Raw genomic sequence first — 22,370 nt, 5'->3', positions numbered from 1 at the left:
GTCCTGACTGGTAGCCGTAGTTACCAAGTGTGAACTGTTAAGGCCGTGTTAATAAACAGAGTGCCTCCTACTCTTAGTGTCTCTGAGTCAGTCACTACATATGTTTAAAAAAAAATTAATTGCTGCACTACATATAGTAATTACATTTCAGTGGACGTCCATTATAAACGGCCCTCAACACTCACACAGCGGCAAGTGAAGGGTTTTCTTATTTCAAGATCCATTCTATTGCACTCCAGTCAAGTTAGAAGCAATAGTGTACCCACGTTTTACCCAAGCAATACACATACCCAATAATCAATGTGTCTATAAGTCCAGAATTATGGCATGATATTTGTTGCTTTTATTTATTTGGTATATTGTCAACAATTGAGGATATATTAAATGCGTTATTAAATATGTTGTTGAATTTTGAACATGTAAAAAGCATACCTGTCAACCCATATGGTTTACCCGTATTCTTGTACAGGGAAATTGAGTTTTCAGGTCCATACGGTGTACAGCCGTTTGAATACGAGCCCATTTTTTGTAAATTTGTGGTTCTCACTTGTGATGGGACTTTGTAGGATTAAGGTTGAGATTTATAATGGGCACGGTGTGACCAATAAGGTCTGAATTGGTCTGTAATTAAGTAGGCACTGATAAGGGGTTGACAGGTATGTTAAAGAATCAAACAAAACAAAATATCGTGCCATGCAGAATACTATCCTCGACGAGTAATCCTGATACTTACAAATACTTTATGGTGCTGATCCTGCCTTCATAATGACTTATAAACATAACAGTAATAATGATGCTGATTATCAAGTTGTATTTCAAAGTTAGTTGCTGATTTTTTTCAATGTGTAGTGGAGAAGGGTGGTCAACACATCTACGCCTCTATATAAGGAACGAAACAGAAAGATTTCTCCACAAATCTGTCTGTCGCCTGATAAAGCTAGTTGTAACTACTGGCGAAACGTCGTACTCTGTTTGTAAATGTTGTGGCTTGGCTCTCCAACAGACCAGTGTGCTGTACTAGTGACGAATTGGCATGTTCTGTTTACGTGACAACTCTTACTAGTTTTTTGGGTGTTTGAACATCCTAACACGTGTTAAGATGTTCAAACACCAAAATAGATACCTTTAGCAAAGCATCAAGTCTGCATTAACCACACGTACTTGTGTCAAAGGTATGTATTTTGTTCTTTTAATAATCTTAACACCGGTTTTATTGCCAGAAAGGGTACAAACCTATGCTTATTTTTCATCATTTTGATACTGGCAAAGAGGTCCCATAGCTCCTCTATAATATAGGTTTTTTTGGGTTACAACGCGTAAATGTGTAAATGTGTCGTTAAACTCACCACCACCTGACATAGCCAATTAGTAAGGTTTGTCACGTAAACAAAACATGCCAATTATTTTCTAGTACAGCACACCGGTGTGTTGGAGAGTAAACCCACAGCATTTAGAATTCGAGTACAACGTTGCGCCGGTAGTTACAACCAGCCTCATCAGGCGACAGCCAGAGTTGTGGAGAAATCCTTCTGTTTCGGTCTCATATTTATACGATCCAACCGAAAAAACCTCACTTATGGATAATATTAGCCGTGTAAGCCGACAGAGCTCCTCTACTTTTTCACTGTGGGCATATACCTTGGAAACAGATGGGAGTACCTACATTGTACACACGTGGCCTGCTCATAAAACCATGGTGTTACCCTTTTACACTGCTCTATGTAGGATATCCATTACTTCGGTACTAGTCGATTTATGTTTGTGCCTCCTCTTGTTGACCGATTTTTTGTGGGTCGTTTTGTTTTTGGTGATTCGGGCTGGAAACCAAATGAATTGGATATTTTAAAATAATATATGCTGGAAACACTGCCAAACAGCTCATTAATTCGGTGGATTTGGGGAGGGGCAGTTGTGGGGGGGCGGCAGGGTATAGAGAGGGGGGAAAAAACCCCTAAAAAATGCATCACTGAGTGGGATAGGGTTGTGAGCAGGCCTGCCTCCATTGTGGCTCAAAATAAACACAGGATGTTAAAGCTCCACTGTTATTAACTGCCTTAATCTGTCCCATGCTGAGTTACATTCATGCTGCTACCCACCCCTAACCCCGCATTGCACCCACCGGCCCTCTCTGGACGCACCACGGTTAGGACGTGGGCGACAGACAGAATAGGCACGTCTGCATGGGGCGGAAGTTATTTTAGATGCGTAACCTCGGCAACCCGTACAATGGGTTGCCGAGGTCATTAGGACAGAAAGGCCAAGGTTGTCGTTTTTTTCTGACTGGAGATAATCCTGCACTATATATGTATTCTTTTGAAAGCTTTGATAACTTCCTCAAGCTTAAACTTCAGCCGCATGAAGAATGATCATGTGTTTCATGCCTTGACAGTTTCGGATATTAAAAAAGCATCGTTGTGGATACATCTAAGCACTGTACGAAGTATGTTTAGCACAACTATACGAGGTTATTATAAATAACTCCATTGTCTGGGTTCACACTTTGAAATGCAATACTGCAAGACAAATGTTTCCTTATTTAACGATTTTTTTCTTCCTAATCAAATAAAACTGCTTCGTATGTTCAATACGTAATGTTTGATGAGCTATTAATGCTTCGGCCATTAGAGACCAGGTGTGTTCAGCAGAACTATATTAGAAAATAAAATACATTATTTGGTGGAAACTGTAGTGGTGCACAAATCACAAAAAACCCTCAAAACATTTCCCTTGTCTTCTGTATTGATCAAGGTTGTGTGCGAATGCTAATGGCTGCTACATGTGCGAACACTTGAACCACACACACACATCGATACAATGCGCACTGTCTATAGATGCTCTAAAGTAACCGCATTTCAAGACAGACTGCACAACAGTGGCATATGGACACCATGGTTGAAAAGGAGTCGTATTTACAATCGTTATTTTATTGTAATTTAGAGAAAGAGTGTCATTCATAGGCAGATGTGACGAGGAAGGTCATGAGCTTGGACTTGAACAGGGGCAAGAGTGAGTGCCACAGTTGCCCTCTTCACCCTTGCAGCTGCGCTCACTGATCATGGCTTTTAGAATTTCACAATGTTGGAACAAAAAAACCTTCACATAATATGTGGATTATTGTATTTTTCTAGTGCTGCTTTTTTCTCTCCCAGAAGTTCTCAGTGGGAACAGTCGCAGTCGAAATTCCAGTTGTGATTTGTACGTTGTTTACTGCGGCTATGCAGGCACATTTTGTGAAGCTGCTAAATTGCTGCCCACATTCAGTTACAACTGAATATCGTACATCTGTACTACTGAAGAAAACACAATTTGAGGGTGGAATTTGATACATTGTAAAGCTTATGAGAGGAGTGGAGGTGCAGTGGTTAGTGCAGTGCAATCTAAATCCAGTTATCGGAGTTTGATTTCAGGCCAAGTCTAACATCAGTGGTGAGTCATATCTGAACCACCCACACTGATAAGCCTCCACGAGTGCATTGACAAAGGGCTGACATTTAGTTTTTAGAGACATTGCATCCTATCGTGTATATTTGAAAACGTGGGTGGGGTTTGGTGGAGGGGTTGAGTACCTCGTCTTTGTGGTTTTAACTATGGGATGAAGTCAGTTGTGAATATGACACTTAAAGCATCTCACTAAATACTGTTCAGATACTGCAATGAGAAATAATGGTGAGTGATAGCACAGGTGTAAGTGCACTCGGTGAGCTGGGTGAGATTCCTCGCTAGACACAGCTGTGGTACGTAACACTCGATATGGACACTTGACTTTGGCCTCACGTACTTCCTCATAGCCTTAAATGCTCATCTCTTACATGTGTCAACATCACAATTGGTGTGCGGTTTATAAAGGTATGAAATACACGGTATCTGCATCAGGCATCTGTACTAGTCGTCTAACGATGGCTAACCATTGAACAAAGACGGCCACTGCATCGCACGTTTTCAGATGCGTTTCTGCGGCCGTCCAAAATGCTCTTCCTTGCGATATTAAGAAGCCACTGAAGCTATGCAATTTCAAATGTAGATCGAAAACTCATTTTCTTTACGACTGCTTTTTGTGTTTAGTTTGTTGTCCTTTCCCCTGCACTGCCGATTAGCATGGTTGGCTACGTACTGTGCGGAAGAAGTTTAACAAACATACAATGTCAGTTAAACTCGATTTGTATGCTGATGAAATGTGCATCAATATGTACATATGAAAATCTATTTATACAATTTTTTGCAAATGCTACATTTATACTAATGAAGTTAACAAAGCCATGAACAACAAAACAATATAAACAATACGGTGAATATGAGACAAGATGCAATCAATCCTTGCTGAATTGAAATGTGACTCGGAATTGTGAATTAATCCCAAATGTCGAATATGCAACATTCTTTCTTAACGCACTCTAATCAAATCAAACATAAACGTTATATATAATACTGTAATAATGTTAAAATATAAAGACAATGTGTTCATATTTTCAGAGTATGTGCGATAAATTGTGTATCGCGAAAACTTATGAAACAAGTGACTGATGCATTGTTGTTCACTCGGTCTTGTACTTATATTACTAAGCTTAATGTAGTAACTCTCAGCGTCAGTGTTACTATCATACCGTATATTTCGTATGGAAAATTGTGGTTTAATGCGAGCCAAACATTACGTTCCATCGCCTTATTCGTGATCTCATTTTTAAAGATTTGACAAATCCTTCTTATGCACTATTCATATACACATGCAGCATATACGTTTATGTATGCAGATATATATATATATATTTTTTACAATATTCCCACAGATTTTTTTCTCTTTTCTAAGAACTGATTTGATTATAACCATATGTGGAAAACATTGTCTATTTTTTTTTACTTGGGCCTGTGTCAAATTTAACAATGTTGAAAAAATAGGGCATCAATTTGAAGCATTGCAGACGAATTGACCATTCTCAAAACAGAGCTGGGTGTTTTTATAAAGGGCTTTTAAAAGTGCGTACTGATTGTGACGGATAGGAGAGACTGTGGCTGGATGTGCCAACCTCAGAACCTTGGCTCGAAATTCGCTGAGCTCTGCGCTTACCATAATCAGGCCAGACAACTCTCCTTCTCCCTTCTACCGTGCACGAAAAACCCAAACACATCGAGTGAAATGAGCCCACAGGATGGGCGGAGGACAAGGGGGGTAGGGATAAGGGCCCATGAGCGTGCGGTGCCAGACTCTTGGCTCCAAACACTGTTGTTTGGGCTTTTTTTTAGGCTTTCCAGGTCTTAACTCCAGAGGGACAGTCTTCTGCTGTGCCTGACTCTCTGAGCAGCCTCATTTTACTGGGGGTTGGGGAGGGGAAGGTTCTCTAAACTGGAAGTAAAGTAGTTGTTCTTTTTAAAAAGCAAAATCCACCAGTGAGCCATTTTGTAAAGCATACCATTCATATGGATTTATACAGTATTTATCACGAATATTTGAGTTATTGTGTTATTTGTGCTGATTGCATGAGGAAGTGTGGAAGAATGAATAATGCAATATTTTACTTGTATATGGTTCAGTGTAATGTGGGTTTATTATGGTAGAAATATGTGTATGTGAAAGTGTGTTCAAAGCAAGTTTTGCCATTTCGAGAGTCATAGGGCAGTTTAATTTTATACATAGACCTGATAGTCCAAGGAATTGGGCTTTGTAACAGACACGGTGTTGGAATCTATAGTGAATGAGTGCCACTTATTTGTTGAGAAAATATGTGCTGTCTTGAGACTTTTTTTATCAGGAGGGTCCTGCATTGGAATGCTTGGCCAATTCCAATAAAGGGGTGTGCTGTTTGTCGTGGGAGGGAAATTGGAGAAAACCCTCCCACACATATGAGGGGGATAACACTCAAAACTCTGCACAGATATAGTAAGTACACAGAAATGCTGATTCCAATTAGTGGAGAAAATCTCTCTGTGGACTGCAGCAATCTCTGTACTGCCATCTGCTGGGCCCATGATGCTGTTGTGTACTTGTGGCCACCCATCCAAGTAGGAAGCAGACACAACATCTGCTTAGTTTTCGAGATCCAACTAGATCGGTGTAACCGGAATTATTTGGTCATAGGCAACTTTAAGACAATATATTAATAACAACATATTGTCATTACAATTATTTTAGACATTTGCTGAATTTGCAGATATGGTTAACTGTATATTGTAAAGTTGAATCAGGGACAAACATTAGGATATACAATGTGACGCAACAAACAACTTGAATGCAGTTTGGACTGTATGAAGGGATCAAATGAAGTGAAACCACCAAATGATACTCCAGGGATTATGGAAGAATTGCTGTTCCTGTGTGTAACTCTGAATGTGAGACGGAGCTGGGAATTCGATATCAATGAGTCATGCCAATTGTTGGCGACGAAGCCCATGTACGAGGCATACGCTTCACTTGTTGAAAATACATTGGCGCAATTAAACAACTTTCCAGCACAAATAAATCATGTTCCATAACGAATCCGCTCAATTGCTTGACATTTAATAGTTTTCCAGTTTTAATTGTGCTCTTTGCCCCTGCACATTTTTGTCAGGATTCCTTGCTTACAAATAGATACACTTTTCTCATTAAATTGTTAGCTGAATCATGTAACCATATGTTCATGCGTATGAAAATTTCTGTCCGCATATATAATGCGAATATAATGGAAGGATTTAACATTGAATCGTGCAAGTTTCGTAAAGTCTTCCCTCCCCCGCTCCAGGATCGGTTCATCTAGAAGTGTAAACGGTACACCACGAGATATTCAATTGGTAGGTCGTGTGTGGTGAGGTAAAGTGTGGGTGCTCCCACCTCTTCCAATATGTTTGGCCAGTGTGGAAGAGTTCCCATCTAGTGGAGGCTCTGCTGCTGGCAACTGGTGTGTGCAAGACATTGCAGCGCTGCACGTTTACCACCATGACTATACATTGCACGGTGAAGATATAAAATGTCGATGTGCATTACAAATATATATGTGTGTAGCTACAATACATTATATATCTTCTTTCAGATGTAGTAATTACATAAAAAAAACTACATCACCCTTCCTGTCTGTTATAATGAAATGTGGGTGCAGTACATAATGGTGCATGTTCTTTGCGTGACTGGAACCAATATGCTCAGATTGTTTTTGTTCTCTGCCAGGGAAGATACCACGCTCTACGTCTTGTTATACAATCACCATTCCGAATGGAAGAAACGCTGTAAGATTTACAACGTCTAAGGTTCTTCCCCTTGACCTTTAAAAGTCAAAACATTCTCTGGGCACGGTTGCACGCAGTCTTGTGTGTCTGGCAATTCGGATGAGTGATAATATATTTGGCCGACTGCTCGGTGATGCCGTTTGTTATGATGGCAGTTCCAACAAATCTCATGGTTTACACGTGCCTGGCTTGCGTGCTTCCAGAATCCTTCCATTGCCAAACTGTCAAGAGTTACCTTACTTTGACAGCAACGTCGTGTCAAATGTGGAGACGTGTAGCATTGGTTCTTTGTGGTAGCACGACTAAAGAGGCTGTGTAGAATGCAGTGTACACACACACACACACTTAGGTGCCGCATAGACTGAGGTTTGTTTAAAGTACGAATCTTCATAGTCAGTAATCGTGGAGCTGGTGTATATTAACCTTTACTTTTTTGCATTTAAACATATAGCAGTTTGTGCAATATATGTTTCATATGAGACTTAGAGTACACTTTTAATATCCTATTTGGAATGTTGTAACTCATTATATATATACACCACAGAATGGAAAAATAAGGTTAAAATGTTTTCCGACTAAACTTTTAATGCATCGGTAACTAAATGGAATGTGTATTTTTTTTGGAAAATATATCTGGATTTTTCCATTGCAAAGTGTATCGTCTTGTCCGTTTGTCTTCCCTCTGGGCAATGTTTTTCATTTTGACGACTGTAATTTCCCCCTCCTATAAGCCATGCCATGGCATGGCATTTAGACTCCCCCCTCTGCAATCAGTTAGTACCAGGTTTCAATCCCTCTGGCATGGACTCGCAGCTTGACCAAACCGAATTGGCGAAATGCCGGCCAGCTTTGAATGGATTTCATATCCCGTGGTCCAGCACAGCCAGAACTTGAAAATTGGCTATCGGGACTTGCACATTTAGTCAGCCGGGAGAGAGAGGGGAAAAACAAACTTAGTTAAAGTTTTAAGTTTGAATTGTTACTGTCACTTTTGATTTTGCTTTCTGCTGCTGCTGTTGTTAATGCAGTTGTTTTTTCTCGTAAAGTTGTCATACTTCATAATCATTCTTATAACGGGTTATACATCTAATAATAATAATGAAAAATATTAATTTACAGTCTTCTGCTCTAAGAAGGTATTTTTAATGCCACGTCAGTTTGTGGTTTGCTTGACGATGTATGACCATAATGGTCTGTGCGAGTTGGTGAACGAGTGGGAAGGCTAAGGACCGGTTCGGGTATCACTCGCCCACTGGTGTGAGCTGCTGCTAGGAATCAAACTAGGTCACCAACTTCATGTCGCAGTGTGATAACCACTTATTACACTTATTAACTCTTACATTGAACACGATTGAACAATTTGTCTCTCTTTTTTAAGTTTTGGTTACATTCGTTAAGTATCGTTATTATGTTGTTTACCCCAGGAAGCCTCACTGAGTCTAAATACTCTTTTTCAGGAGGGTCCTGCCACGTTTTTGCTGTAGGGAGTGATTTTACTGTTTTGTGTAATCCCAATTAAGTAATTTGCAGGTAATTTTCCAGCATTTTTTGTTTGTTTATTTTCCCAAATGTGAATGCTTACTTTTGAATCAAAACTCAACATAGCTCTCCGTTGCATTTTTGGGCTGTTCGGCATGATGTCCCACATTCCGCCCCGTATGCTGGGAGCATCTTCAGGACCTGAATTCTTGGGAAACAGAACGCCTGGCACGTGGAGTGAAACTTTGGACATCATGGTGAATAACGCGTGGCGCAACCAAAAATCACGAAGAGCTGTACAGCGCAACTACGAACACCTAGATAGAAGTTGTCGTCGTACAAACCCTTGAAGGAAATTGTGGTCAGTCATGGAGAGGAATGGCTGATAAAGCAGTCGACAAGAATCTATCTCTCTAACAAAAAAGCTAGTCTTCTACAGCCTATGCTTATATATTTATTTATAATAATTTTTCTGTACTGGTTTAAACTTGTTTAGCTTCCCCAGCACTCTTATTACCCACGATGCCCCATGGCTGCACATGCGTTTTTGTACGCATTTGTCCTGTTTCGTTGCTTGGTTTTTGTTTCTAACATCTGACAATTTAGCAGGGCCTGACTGAAACCAGTTGAGGATTTGCCTTCTTAAACAAACGCTGATGGAAAACCGATGTATTATACCCACAGGCTGATGGACTATAAAAAAGATAATGGTGGAGCTATGGACTCTTCTCCGTTTATTGTTGAATAACTTTGACATGCGTGAATCAAGAGGCTAGATCATGGCAAATGATGACGATTAAGTTTGAAGGTTGTTCCAGTGCCAGTGGTCGATCAAAAATGTAGTTGAAAAACTGCAATGATAATTGTTGATAACATCGAGCAGTGTTCTTCATTGCAATGCCCGGGGGCCACTGGTGGCCCCTGATGGCCTTTAGTGCGGACCCCAACAATACACAAACGTGAAAACACCCCTTGCATGCGGTTTGGCGGCACTCACACTGATGTTTTATCCGCGAAAGTGCCCCCCCGCCGCCCCACCCCTCTGAAAATGAGTAAAGAGCACTGAAGTGGTTGATTGTCAGAATAAGACAACAAATGTGGCTATTACAATGGCAGTCGTTGCCAAACGATCATGACCTTCACATGGATAAATTCCATTGACTCTTGAGCATGGTGTTCACCTTTCAGGAAATAGCACTGGTGGTCTTCTTTGGGGTGGAGTACCTGGTGCGTCTGTGGTCAGCCGGCTGCAGGAGCAAGTACGTGGGTGTGATGGGACGCGTCCGCTTTGCTCACAAGCCCATCTCCATCATCGGTGAGTGTCAGCACTGCCCTGGCTCTTTCTGCCGTGCGACTTGCCCAAACACTCCGTCACTTTCTGGCAGTGTTTCATGAATCCTTGTGTGTACTCGCAGAGGTCATGTTTTCAAGAAGTGTGAAGTCCACAGTATTATTGAAAATAATTGTTATCTCTTTGGTCGAAGTAATTCACTGATAGGCTGAGATCAAATCATCTGACAAAACATATCTCCTTCATTGATCTGTCCCTCCACATGAGAAAAAAAAATACACTTCCTGTCAATACAAAGCATCCTGGGAGTGCATAATTTCAGCAGTGTTGGCAGAGGACAAGCATAGTGGATAAAAGAAATCTTGTCAACAGAATTGTATATATTTTTTTTATTTTTGACTGAGCAATGACGCAGTAATTGGAGTGCTGCGCTCCGAACCTTACAACCTGAGTGTGATTCATGGTCATGGCTATATCGGTGGTGAGTGATATCTGAACTTGTATTCATATTGTTAAACAGCTTCCATGACCGACAGAGCATGAGGAGGCCTTTATTCAACGGTGGAATGACAAAAGGGCTAAATTATTATTGAGTCTCTCTCTCTCTAAATTGCAAGAGGAATGTGAATCCTTTGTTTCTTACAGATCTCGTGGTAGTGGTGGCTTCCATCATTGTCTTGTGTGTGGGCTCCAACGGGCAGGTATTTGCAACCTCTGCCATAAGGTGATCACAACCCCTTTATTGTATTTGATTTTACAATTAAGATTGAATTGCTGTAAGATTACGGTACAGATATCTGAAGATTGAAAAAGAAACTAAATTGTTGCTATGTATCCATAGATTCACTTCCTGTATGATGTGTACATAATTAAAGTTCACAACTCTGTCAAATTAGTATTTGTCTCCTTTGCACTGTCTTATTTGTATTTGCCGTCTTGCATGTTCATTTCATTGGCCCAAAATAAATATTTTTTTCACGTGAATTACCAATTCTCTTAAGCACAATTCAGCACATGTATCCTGAATGTAAGAATCGATTTGAATCAACGAATTATTGTGTCTCATGAACATGTATTACTTCCATTACTCTCATGCATTACAGCCTTCATAAAACAGTGAGCAAAAAGGGCATGTGTTATTAACATTATACGGTATAGGGTGATCCATGTATAGATGTGTCCGACCAATGTCAATACACGTATAAGTCAACGCACTTATTCATTCTTCGCGCTTTAATATGTTCATTCACCCGTCGAGAAGAAAGTGAGAGGGTCATTAGGAATGAGTGGGACATCTATAAATACATCACCCTACGTCACACTACTGTACTGGTACAAAAACCTACTCCTATCGACAGTGTTTCACAATCACATTGAAAGTTTAGATTTCCCAGGCGACCACAATGTTATTTCCCGAAGCGATCGTGGATTTCAGCTCGCCTTGAGCCGGGTTGAGGAGCCCACTCAGGGGCAGGACAAAGTTTATTTTGCGGCGAAGGCAACTAAAATGACGTCTGTCTTCGCATGGTCTTGCAGGGGCATTCGCTTCCTCCAGATCCTGCGCATGTTGCACGTGGACCGGCAAGGAGGTACCTGGAGGCTCCTGGGCTCCGTCGTCTTTATCCACCGGCAGGTGAGGGCACCTAGGGACTGAGAACTCGCTGCCCGCCCCCTTCACGGCTTGGTTTTTTGTCATCGGTGGAAGAGCCGGCATTCCTCTCTCGAAGCGTGTGTTCTCTGTGACATAATCTGTACGTGTGCATACGTAATCCCTTCAGTCAATGCGCTACTGGATGAAGGCCTCACCGTGGCTTGCGAGTCTTTGGGGGCGGGGTTAATTGACCAAACTTCACCAAGTTGGTCAGTGAGGATTGGTGAAGGTGGGGAACGTAGAAAATAAACAGCCCCCGTGATTGACACAGCATGTGGAGGCCTTCATCCAACAGTGTATTGATAAAGGGCTGTGAAATATATATATAATAATAGGGTTATTCCCTTTTTTTTCTGGCAACAAAACTGGAACCTTTTTACAAGGAATCATGTGTGCATTAACCACAATACTTGTGGTCAAAATGCAAACAAAAAACACACTGATAATATATGCATTGTCCTTGAAATTGATTGGTCCACACCAGAGATGGCTTTCTTTTGAGCCTCGTCTCAATTGGTGCTCGACCAGAGGACGCCAAAAGGCGTACAGCTCAAAGACAATGCACTATAAGGGCTCAGGGTAAGCATTTACATCATTAGACCTCCTTTGCCAGTACCAAAATATAATAATAGGGTTTTCCCCCTTTTTTTGGCAACAAAACTGAAACCTTTTTACAAGGAATCATGTGTGCATGGAGGTCTAATGATGTAGATGATATATCTAATTTAATATATATAGGCTAATTCAACTTTGGGTGAAGGGAGGTTTACGTTATTTTATAATGCAAAAAGTTTGCACATTTATATTTAGCAGCTGCAAGAGAATCATTATGATCTGATGTCATTATTACATGTGTTGTGGGTTTAATGTCATGAAGCTATGGGAATTAGAATATGCATGATGGTACCGGGTTTCATTGCACACAAATGTGGCTAAGTGAGGTTTGCTTATGTTTTTTCTCTATTTTCTTCTTTCACCCAGGAGCTGATAACGACTCTGTACATTGGCTTCCTGGGTCTCATATTCTCATCGTACTTTGTGTACCTGGCCGAGAAGGATGAAGCCAGGGAGAAGAATGAATTTGCCAGCTATGCTGACGCACTTTGGTGGGGGGTGGTGAGTCACAATTTTGCATTAATGAAAGACTGCCCTTATTTGAAATCTGAGAGATCATTACACGAACATTGTCTGTCCATGTATGTCTGTCTGTGTAAGGCTTGCTCTGTTTATGTGTCTGTGTCTTTCTTTCTGTCTATTTATCTGTCAATTTGTCTGTCTGTGTGTCTTTGTTTGTCCATCTGTCTTTGTTTAGCTGACTGAGTTTGTTTTTCCCTGAAGTCCACTCCGCCTAAATATCAGTCTTCTTTAAACACAACAGAAATTTGTTTTTTTCACTCCTTATCAGTCAATTCAAAAGAAGAAGAAGAATTTTTTAATATTTAGATACTTTTTACTCGTGACTTGCTCATAACGTGTGGCGAGTGTGTTAATTTCCTAGTGTTAATTAGACTGAGCAATAAAGCCTAATAGTATTTCTGGCCCCCTGCAAACCTAGGCATGTCCTTGCCAAAACCTAAAACTATAAACTAAACTATTTTTTATTGTACCAGGTAAGGCCCACTGAGCTATATATATCTCTTTTACAGAAGCGACCTGGCCACAAATGATGGCTCAACGAAGTGGCTTATGTGGGAATTTATAGCAGCCAAATACTCGAAACGCATGTTTCTAAATGTGGTGGGGAAAAAAACCTGAGGACCTGGAGGAAAAATCCACGTGACCACAGGGAAAACATGCAAACTCCAAATATATAGGCATCGGGGTTGGGATCGAATCCATGACCTCCTATGTATTTGGCGAGATAGTTAACATCTCGCCACTGTGGCGCCCCTACATAGCTGTCCAAGGAAATAATAGCCCTGGGGATAGTAACGGTGGGGTGGCAGCTGGAAATAGTTGTGGGATCTCTACCCTCTTCCAGAGTCTAGTATCATCCTGCCTAATTCAGCACACCTGATCCATGCACGTTTCTTTCACCAGATGCCATCGGGTAATAATAGGATGTAAACATTAGGTGGCAGTTTGTCGGTCTTGACAACAGTGTTTTACACAGAGTTTAAACACGTTGTGGACATTTCTATTAGGGTGCTTATTTTTGTAATGGGAAGTTCGGTTTTGCCTTACACGTGGCAAGGTTTTGTTTTGTTTTGGTTTTCTGAGCAAAAAATGTTTGTACTACTGATTATAACTGATTGAATATATGTCACGTCGATGAATGAAATAGATGTGTAAGAATAATTTAGTAGCAAAATATGTATTGTATTAGTTACCTTATAAACCAAAAATGGTGCATTTTTGTCGTGGAAAATTTTTCATGTTTTTTTTCCCCCCACAGTACTAGTCCGCCCAAAGTTTGTATGTACAATCCATAATCACGTTTGCGGCAGTAAAACATGGCATACGTGCGACTTACCCTCAGAGACACGGATCGGCAGGTGTTTATGGTCTCCAAATACTGCAGCCTCGGCAAGAATAACAGTGCCGCCAATGCTGACTCTTTGAAAGTATTACTCCAGTTCTGATAAATAAATAAATGTGAAAGATTTCACTCCACGCACAGACAGGCCGAGTGAGAGAGAGAGAGAGAGGAGCACGTTGAATTACATTGAATATTACGTTTATTTTCACGGGCCACGACACGCAGACATGTCTGGCCTTTGGGCTGATCCCCGTGGCCTTCCGGTTGAGCCAGTGTCAATCTCCACGCCAGGTCGCTGACGCAACAAAGGGCTCCATTGTGGCCGTAGCGGTAGGAGTAATATAACTGCCAGCAGGGTTGAACGTAAAACAGGACACTGTAAAAGTCCATTTCTCAGCGTGAAGCAGGCAGCAGGCAGGCAGTCAGAGTCTCCACAGGGCAGCCGGACTCTGTGGGAAGTCGAATGAAATGGCGCTTCATTAAAAGCTTTGAACTCTTTGCCCGTTTGTAGTTTGGCTTAAAAAATACGAATAATAAAAAAATGAAGGATTCATCCCTTTGAGACTTACATTTTCCACGTTATAAAGCTCAGTTATATTTACCCGACATTGTTCGTGCCGCGATTTACCGGGAAATTGTTTTGTGTAGCGACCTGCAGGAGACTGCACGTATTAGCTCGCCTTTAGAAACTATTCTTTTTATTCACTGAAAAAAAAATCAGTGATTTGCCCAAAAATCTAAGTTAGATTTACGCAAAAAGATACTTCTTTTGACATATCATAAAAAGACAATGTTTTGCTTCAGTTCCGTTTTTTCCTACTACACATTTTGTTTTGCTTAATTTGAGTTACGCCGAAAGCAGAGACGTTTCCCTAGACGTGTGTGTACCATCGCTGTGGACATTACAAAATGTACCGAAGTAAATACATTCGCTACAGCACCCGTCTGGCAGACTCGGGCTCTTTGTTATCAGGACAGTGGCGAGAGCCGCCTTCCAAAACCCTCGACCGCAAACCTCACTTGCTTAGCCAGCAGTTTCTTTTAAGCCCTGGTGGGTTTGGTGGTGTACAGTATGGACCTTTATTCAATGTGTTGACGCCCGTTTGCAAGTAAAGCCCCCTTTTTTGCCTCTGGGCCCCCCCCCCCCATTCCCACACTCAGGTGACAGTGACGACGATAGGATATGGCGACAAGGTGCCACAGACCTGGATCGGCAAAACCATCGCATCTTGCTTCTCAGTGTTTGCCATCTCGTTTTTCGCCCTGCCTGCGGTGAGGACTCTCTCGCGATAATTCCACCGCGCAAGTGACACTTTCCAGTGTTGAGGAGGACACCTGCCTTTTGTGGCCCGAGCTTCACACCACGAGTTGGGTTACTCGTGTGATGGGCAGTGTGGAGATATTTGAGAGTTTTCAAAAGCGCGATTCAAAGTTTTGTTTAGCGTAACTGTCAGTGATTTTCTCTCTGTCTATACCCTCCCCACCCCTTATTCATATAGCTGAGTCAAACAAATGCTTAAACATAGCACCTTATTCACAATACAAGTGATATCACACGAGCCGTGTTCATACGACCAGTATGGATTTTTATTGTAATATTTAATTTATTTTGTGAAAAGCAACCCCACGAGGTTCTATTTAAGCATGTGGGCTTTTAGCGGCCTTTCCGTGAGGCCTTCATGGACGGTCTTGTAAAGTATTCGGCACAAACACACACCAAAAACCCCAGCTACGTGATCACGAGCTTGCCTCGATCGCTGCATGACGATAACGTGAGAGTACACTTTTTTTTTCTTCCAACAAATGACCCTTGGCGTGCATAAACACAACGCCCCAGGGGGGGGCTGTCGTTCAGTGGGTACAGTTGACAGGTCCCCTGCGCCGCCAATTAAGCTACTTCCAACATGTTCACATTTTCCGACCGTTCCATCACGGTTGTCTCCTCTCGCAGGGTATACTTGGCTCGGGATTTGCCCTAAAAGTACAACAAAAGCAGAGGCAGAAGCACTTCAACCGGCAAATCCCAGCGGCAGCAACCCTGATCCAGGTGCCCGCTTTAACTGTGTGATCGCGCGCAAGAGAAGTCTTCATTGAGTTTGTGCTATGAACAAGGGCCATTGCTCAAAATGTTGACGACTATGTGTTTGGTTTTTTAAGGCAGTGGCTATTGACGAATGTGTGAAGTTTTTCTAGACCTATTTGCGCCACTGCCAATGCCGCATCGCCAAATAATATGCATTGAATTGTGTTTTGTGACGGCTTGGAGGATTTTAATCTAGTTGTCTTAATTTAAATTGCATTTAAACTCATCTGTCTTGACTACAGATACAACTTATAACTGTACCAGAATATTTTCAGAGTGCTACATACAAGGCAATTCTCCCCCACCACCAAAATCTAGTGGTTGGTTTGCCACACCTGTGTGTTTTTTTTAACATCCTATTCATAACTGCTGACAGCCCTGCTTCCAAATCAATTCATAATGAAAATATAGCACTGCAATATACCTCTGGTCCATTCCAACTTGACTTGTGTGAGGCAGGTGAGACCCCAGCAGAACCGAACACGGTATTTATGACTTGAACCATTGCATTGGATTCATACCATACACACTAAACTTGCAACCCAGAGGTTACAGTCCGGCCTCCTGGTGTTGCCGTCCACCCAGAAGTATAAATGAATTCACCACAGTTAGTTGTTCGGCAGTCGGGGTGTGGTGGGGTAAAGTGTGGGCACTGTCACTTCTTCCAAGATGTCTGGCGACTGGATACATGAGCTTTCTAGAGCTCCCTCTAGTGGAGGCCCTTCCACCAGCAGTGTCATGAGCAATATCACATGCTATGCGTGTGTTGGCATTCCACGCAAGTGTTCTGCACATGTGAACATTCCCATAGAGCCTGTGGAGATGTCACTTGGCCGAGAGTGAGCACCACTCCACAGCCACGTGGATGATGTACGTGAACGCGCATGCACAGCCGGGCGGCCCTTTCCGAGACAGCACGTGGATTAGAAAGCAGGTATGGGTAAGACTCGCAGGCAAGAGCGTGCTAATCCACATCATCATCATCAACAATATGAATGTTGTCATCGCTATTATCATCGCTGTTGTAGGCCTGTCCGTTTGTGCTGTGTAGCTCTCAGATGGGTTTTTAGGTTGTACCATGTGTTTTTCGTCACAATGTCTGACGTTTCACTCCACATGCAGGGAGCTTCTTCAGGTACTGAATTGAGATGCTCATTTTGTCAATCTCCACATATATAAAAGGCAAAGTTGTGAATGCTGTCTGTTCAAAATGTTTAGCGTACTTCCCGACATGCAACAAACTGGAAATTTGCCATGTGGGTACGTTCCAGACTGTACACCATGCAAAAATGATAAAAATACAAGTGAGCTGTGACGTCAAATCTGTCACGTGACCCGCGCACGTGGAAGCGTAACGCATTGTAGTGTAGTGGTTAGCGCGCTACGAAGCCGGCGAACCCAGTTCGATTCCCGCTCACGGCCACCACCAGTGACGATTATTTTAACCGGTCCTGGGCCTCCCCTAGGTCGACTCAGCCTCAAACGAGTAAGTGGTGTGGTGTGTGAACATCGCCACTGGGGAGACAAAGGCGGACCGGGCGTCGGGTAGTAAAGCTAGTCGATTATATAGTGACACTGAGAACCAGTCACACCAGCATCTCAGAAGAATCCAGGGAGAAAGTGAGCTACTCAGTTGGTCCTGTTATTTTGGGTAAGGCCCATTGAGCTAAGAAACACTTTTTTAATGGCATCTCGGCCAAAACGGCTGAGCGTGTTACATGGGGTTCACAGGGGATACATAGAACAAAAGTATGGAATTGTTGAATCTTGACTTAAAGCTTTCGTGACTGCAGGAATTCATATTCTTTGGGTCTTACTTGACTTTACCGAAAGACCCAAAGAACAGGGAATTGTTGTCAACATGTCTAATCAATAATAATTAACAATCTGAACTAAGTTCAACGCAAATTTAGTAGGCAGTCCAACATTACAGTATACATGCCACTGAGGGAAGGACCTCACATATGCAATTTAAAATGGCATTTTTAACGCAATTCAACTCCCGAAGAAGCTTTACGGAAGCACGTGGATGGAAAACATGAGACATCCTGCGAGACAACACGCAGGACAAGGTGACACACACCCGGAGGGCATCGTCCAAGCTTGACGAAAGGCTGCCCATGCTGACGTCACCAGTTCTATGATTCAAAATTAAAAGTCATCTAAAATTACACAATGCATGCATCTTGTATGTATGTGGGCACGTGATTTTAAACAGTAACAAATGCATATCGTAGCCCGTGCTATTCTACTTCTCTAAATAACAAGAGGGGAAGGTATACCTGTTGCGGTTGCTTCAATAGATCATTCCATTTTCAAAGGTATTGTTCGTATCTTTTTGTTACACGTACATGAACAATCTTATCGGTGTATAACTGCAGCGCGTGTTTGAGGAGAGCGCGTGGCTTTGTTGTTCGTTGTAGTTTGTGTGGCCTCGAACGCAAAAGAAAAATAGCCACTGTTTGAAGCCCACGCACTGTTGCAGCGTCATGGCGGCCTTGTGCCTCTGGGCACTCTCGAGGCATTTTCTCAAAAGTCTTTGTGCCTCGCAGCTTTTATATTCTTGGTTCTTTCGGTAAAGTCATGTATCTACGTGAATATGAATTCCTGCAGTCACGAAAGTTTTAAGTCAAAATTTGCCTCGCAGCTGTTTGTTTATTGTTGGGATTTCATTGCTTGTACGAAACGAATAAATAAAACAATAAAATGCTCTTACTGTAGTGTCCAAAAAAAGGGGCCATTGTAATTATTTAGGAAAAAAGTGTAAAACAAAGTAGCATTGTACGGACGAATGTCAGAGTGACTTAGAAACCACCATATTTATGTTCAAGTCATAGAATAAAATAAGTACGTGAGTTTCGGTGACATTAAGAGAATAACACAATGAGCATGAGTCTGTTCAATCATATTACTGTAGTATCGCATGATAAAAGATCATTCTCGGGGTCCATTTCTGTACAAATAATAAGGGTCGCCAGGGTACAGTAAACATGCATGTGAGTTTAGATTAGTATGGTGAGGTTTGATTTATCGTGCTAAGAAGTGACATCTTGATGAAACGGTCAAATCACATTATCATGGTGATTTGACTCACTGTTTGTAATTGAGACATTGGTATATTTCTGCCAAAATGGGAAAGAACAGGAAGATTTGGCACCATGAAAATCCGATCGTCAGTCCCTGCTGTGTCAGCTTATGAACGATGATGGTGCTGAACAAATCTCCGCCACTGTTCCCTTTGCATGGTATTACCACTCCGTTCAATCCCAGCCCGATCTCTTTTAGACCCACCGCATCTATCCACCTCGCTTTTCCGTGACGGTAACACCGCAGTATAAACGAGCCGACATCCTCCCGTAAAACGGTGCTCACATCACCGTAGACCAAGATGGGGTGGGGTGGGGGGGGGCCTCTCTAAGCCCCGTGTTGAGCACAGCCTGACGTGTCGATGTCCCCCTTTCCACTGGCGAAGGAAAAAGAGGACAAGAAGAGGAAAAAGCAGCTGATCAAGCAGGCGAAGGGCGAAGGGCTTGTGAGCCCGGGGGCACGGCAGAGGTCCAGCACGTCCGAGGGCAACCACGCCAACACTCCTGACAACGGCACCAACTCGGCCACAGGTTGGCAGCCAGACACCCCGCTCCCTCTATCCATACCTCGACACCACACAGCCCACCGCTATTGTGCGACCGGCCGACGCCACCGACCCCTCCCGATCTCCACCTTCATTGTTACTACCAGAGACCCCCTTTAGTGTGGGTGAAACACAAAGGCAAAATAAGTTTCATTTGTTTTGGTATATATTTACATTTTATACGTTCATTCAGTATTGTTTGCACATTCAGTGTTTACAGAGGGCAGAAAACATCGTCACCATTGTTGGCCTTCTACCATTGGTAAACACTCCACATTCTTATGATGGGGCCAGCCTTTCCATTCGAGATGTGAACAAAGTGGTACCTATTATATTGACCCTGTAAGGATGATGGGTTGATTCAACGTTCAGCTGGGACTTGCCACTGCTTCACCTGACTGGATGATTTTCTTCAGTTGACTTAAAACCATTCAAAGGCAGGGTGGAATTTATGGTAAACCAGCAGAGAGCCTCTTGCACCACTCCAGTCTCATTGTTCGCCTTTAGTTGAGCAGGACTTCATTATTTTACTGACCACCGAATTCTTACATATTTTCCCATTCAGAGCTAAAGTCCAGAGCGCTTTCTCAAAGCTAATTCCTGTTTCATGCAGGTCGTTTGTATAAAATCGAACCTCCCAAACGTGGGTCTACTGCCACTCCTCTTCATTTGTCCCTGCGAAACATTCCTAACCTTATTGGATCCATACTAGCCAGCGGAATGTGGTATTATTCCTCTAAATAGCACAGCAAAATTTCTTATTTTATGTTTTTTTATATTTTATAAAGCTATTATATTGTTCCTCATTAATTTATAACAAAATACAGTGTATACAAAACTGTGCTTTAAATAGGGGCTCATTTATTTTCACTAAATTCAAACGTTCAAAAGTGAACTTGGCTCGAGCATTTGTAACGGTCACCTCGGTATTTTGCGGTATCTCGCTCAGACTGGAAAACCATTTCCGTTATGTTACGCTAGCCGCCTGCCCTCCTCCTCGTCCTCCTGCTCCTGCTCCTTTGTCCACTGAATCGTGTTTGTGGCGGGGGGGAGAGGGTCGCAAGCCCTCTGCCTGGGTGGTCCCGTGTGTCGGGCTCTCTTTAAATAATCTCACTGCCAGATTATGTTACGGGTTTCCCTCTCGGAGAGCTTCATTAGACCCAACTGCTCGTGACCCCCCCCCCCCTTCACGACGTGGCCAGGCCCTCGCTTGAAAAAGCCATTTATCATTTTCTTGATTACCATCGAGATGAATTGCCCAGCTGAGCTTTTGTTTTACAACGCAACTCTGTGTTCCAAAGTTGTGTACAGTCGATTGTCTTCATGTGCACGCTCTCACAATATTTCCACTTATGCTCTGCAACTGTTGTTGTGCCTGACTATACGTGTATTTATCAATATTCGAGAACAAATAAATAAAAAATTGCCAAAATTGACATTGTGTAGGTAATGTGGTTCACATGGGGTCAAATCTCGATCAGTCTTAATACTATGTTAGTTATTTAATACGTGAAAATAAATGCAACTTTGCATTTCGCCAATGGCTACTGTAACTGAGGTAAAATTATAGCAAATATTGCTCGAGTTTTATGACTCTCTGCTTATTGTCTCAATAAAAGTGACGCCTTGGCAAAACGTTTAACGCAGATGAATGTCCGCCCCACTTATTTTCATCCTTTTTTGTTTATTTTGTTTGCCCAGGTGAGAACTCAAGAGACCAGGTGTACAAGTGACCTGGGGCCTTAGTCTGCCAGTGGGGGGGGGGGGGGGGCAATGATTTCTTTGTATAATCCCAATTGAGTAATTAGTGGGTCATTTTCGAATAAGGAAAAAAAATGTGGACCCTGACACGGAAACACACTGGCCTACTCTTGTGGATGACGTCAGGGGGATCTTTAACGTCCACTGTGTAGCAGGCGGCACCAAGTACAGGATTCCCTCGTTATCCGTGAGGGATACGTTCCAGATAAGCTTGTGAATAGCAATTTCGTGGATAATGTTATTGTCCTACGAAAACCTATCTTTTTAATGAATCACCTTAAATAAATACACGAATAAGCCATTAAATACATGACAATGTATCATAACGCACCAAAATGTAATTCGTTATTATAAAGTAAAAACATTTTCAAGTATTAAATAATCGTTTATAAACGTATCTCATTACATTATCTCATCACTGTTTCGCATCACATTCTGTCTCTCATCACTTCTGTTCGTTCTCTCTCTCTCTCGATGCAGTCGTGTAGAGTTTCAGATGAGATTCGCGGATAGCCAAAATCGTGTACAGCAAGTTCATGAATAACGAGGGAACACTGTATTGCTATGGTTATTATGTCCTTGGCAGCTACTTTTGAGTGATGGGAGTCCCTGCCCACGTCACGTGCATCAAAGTGGAACAAACATTGGCCTCCTCTCTTCTTCACTTACCATGACCAAGGACGGATTAACACAGGGGCTTTAGAAGCTGAAGCCCCATACCTCGGATTTTGCGGACCCCAAAAATAGATACTGCTTCATAATGGTTAAATCGCAAAACTGTAGCAATATGATAAACCCCAT

The 22,370-nt window shown here is 42.2% G+C and overlaps 1 protein-coding gene across 1 annotated transcript in view; it reads left to right on the top strand.

Moving 5' to 3' along the window:
* Positions 1-22,370, top strand: part of LOC133350277 (potassium voltage-gated channel subfamily KQT member 1-like) — a 74,264-nt gene that overhangs the window by 21,136 nt on the left and 30,758 nt on the right. The window contains 8 exon segments of the mRNA XM_061564454.1: positions 9,862-9,988; positions 10,610-10,688; positions 11,501-11,597; positions 12,597-12,731; positions 15,256-15,366; positions 16,046-16,141; positions 16,989-17,111; positions 19,650-19,794. Coding sequence (XP_061420438.1) covers positions 9,862-9,988; positions 10,610-10,688; positions 11,501-11,597; positions 12,597-12,731; positions 15,256-15,366; positions 16,046-16,141; positions 16,989-17,111; positions 19,650-19,794 — 913 coding nt within the window.

This window comes from Lethenteron reissneri, chromosome 33, assembly GCF_015708825.2.
Source record: "Lethenteron reissneri isolate LAM-NWPU_2019-01 chromosome 33, ASM1570882v1, whole genome shotgun sequence".
In the NCBI taxonomy this organism is placed as follows: Eukaryota; Metazoa; Chordata; class Hyperoartia; order Petromyzontiformes; family Petromyzontidae; genus Lethenteron; species Lethenteron reissneri.
The sequence above is the reverse complement of the archived record's forward strand: the minus strand, read 5'-3'. Positions and strand labels throughout refer to the sequence as shown.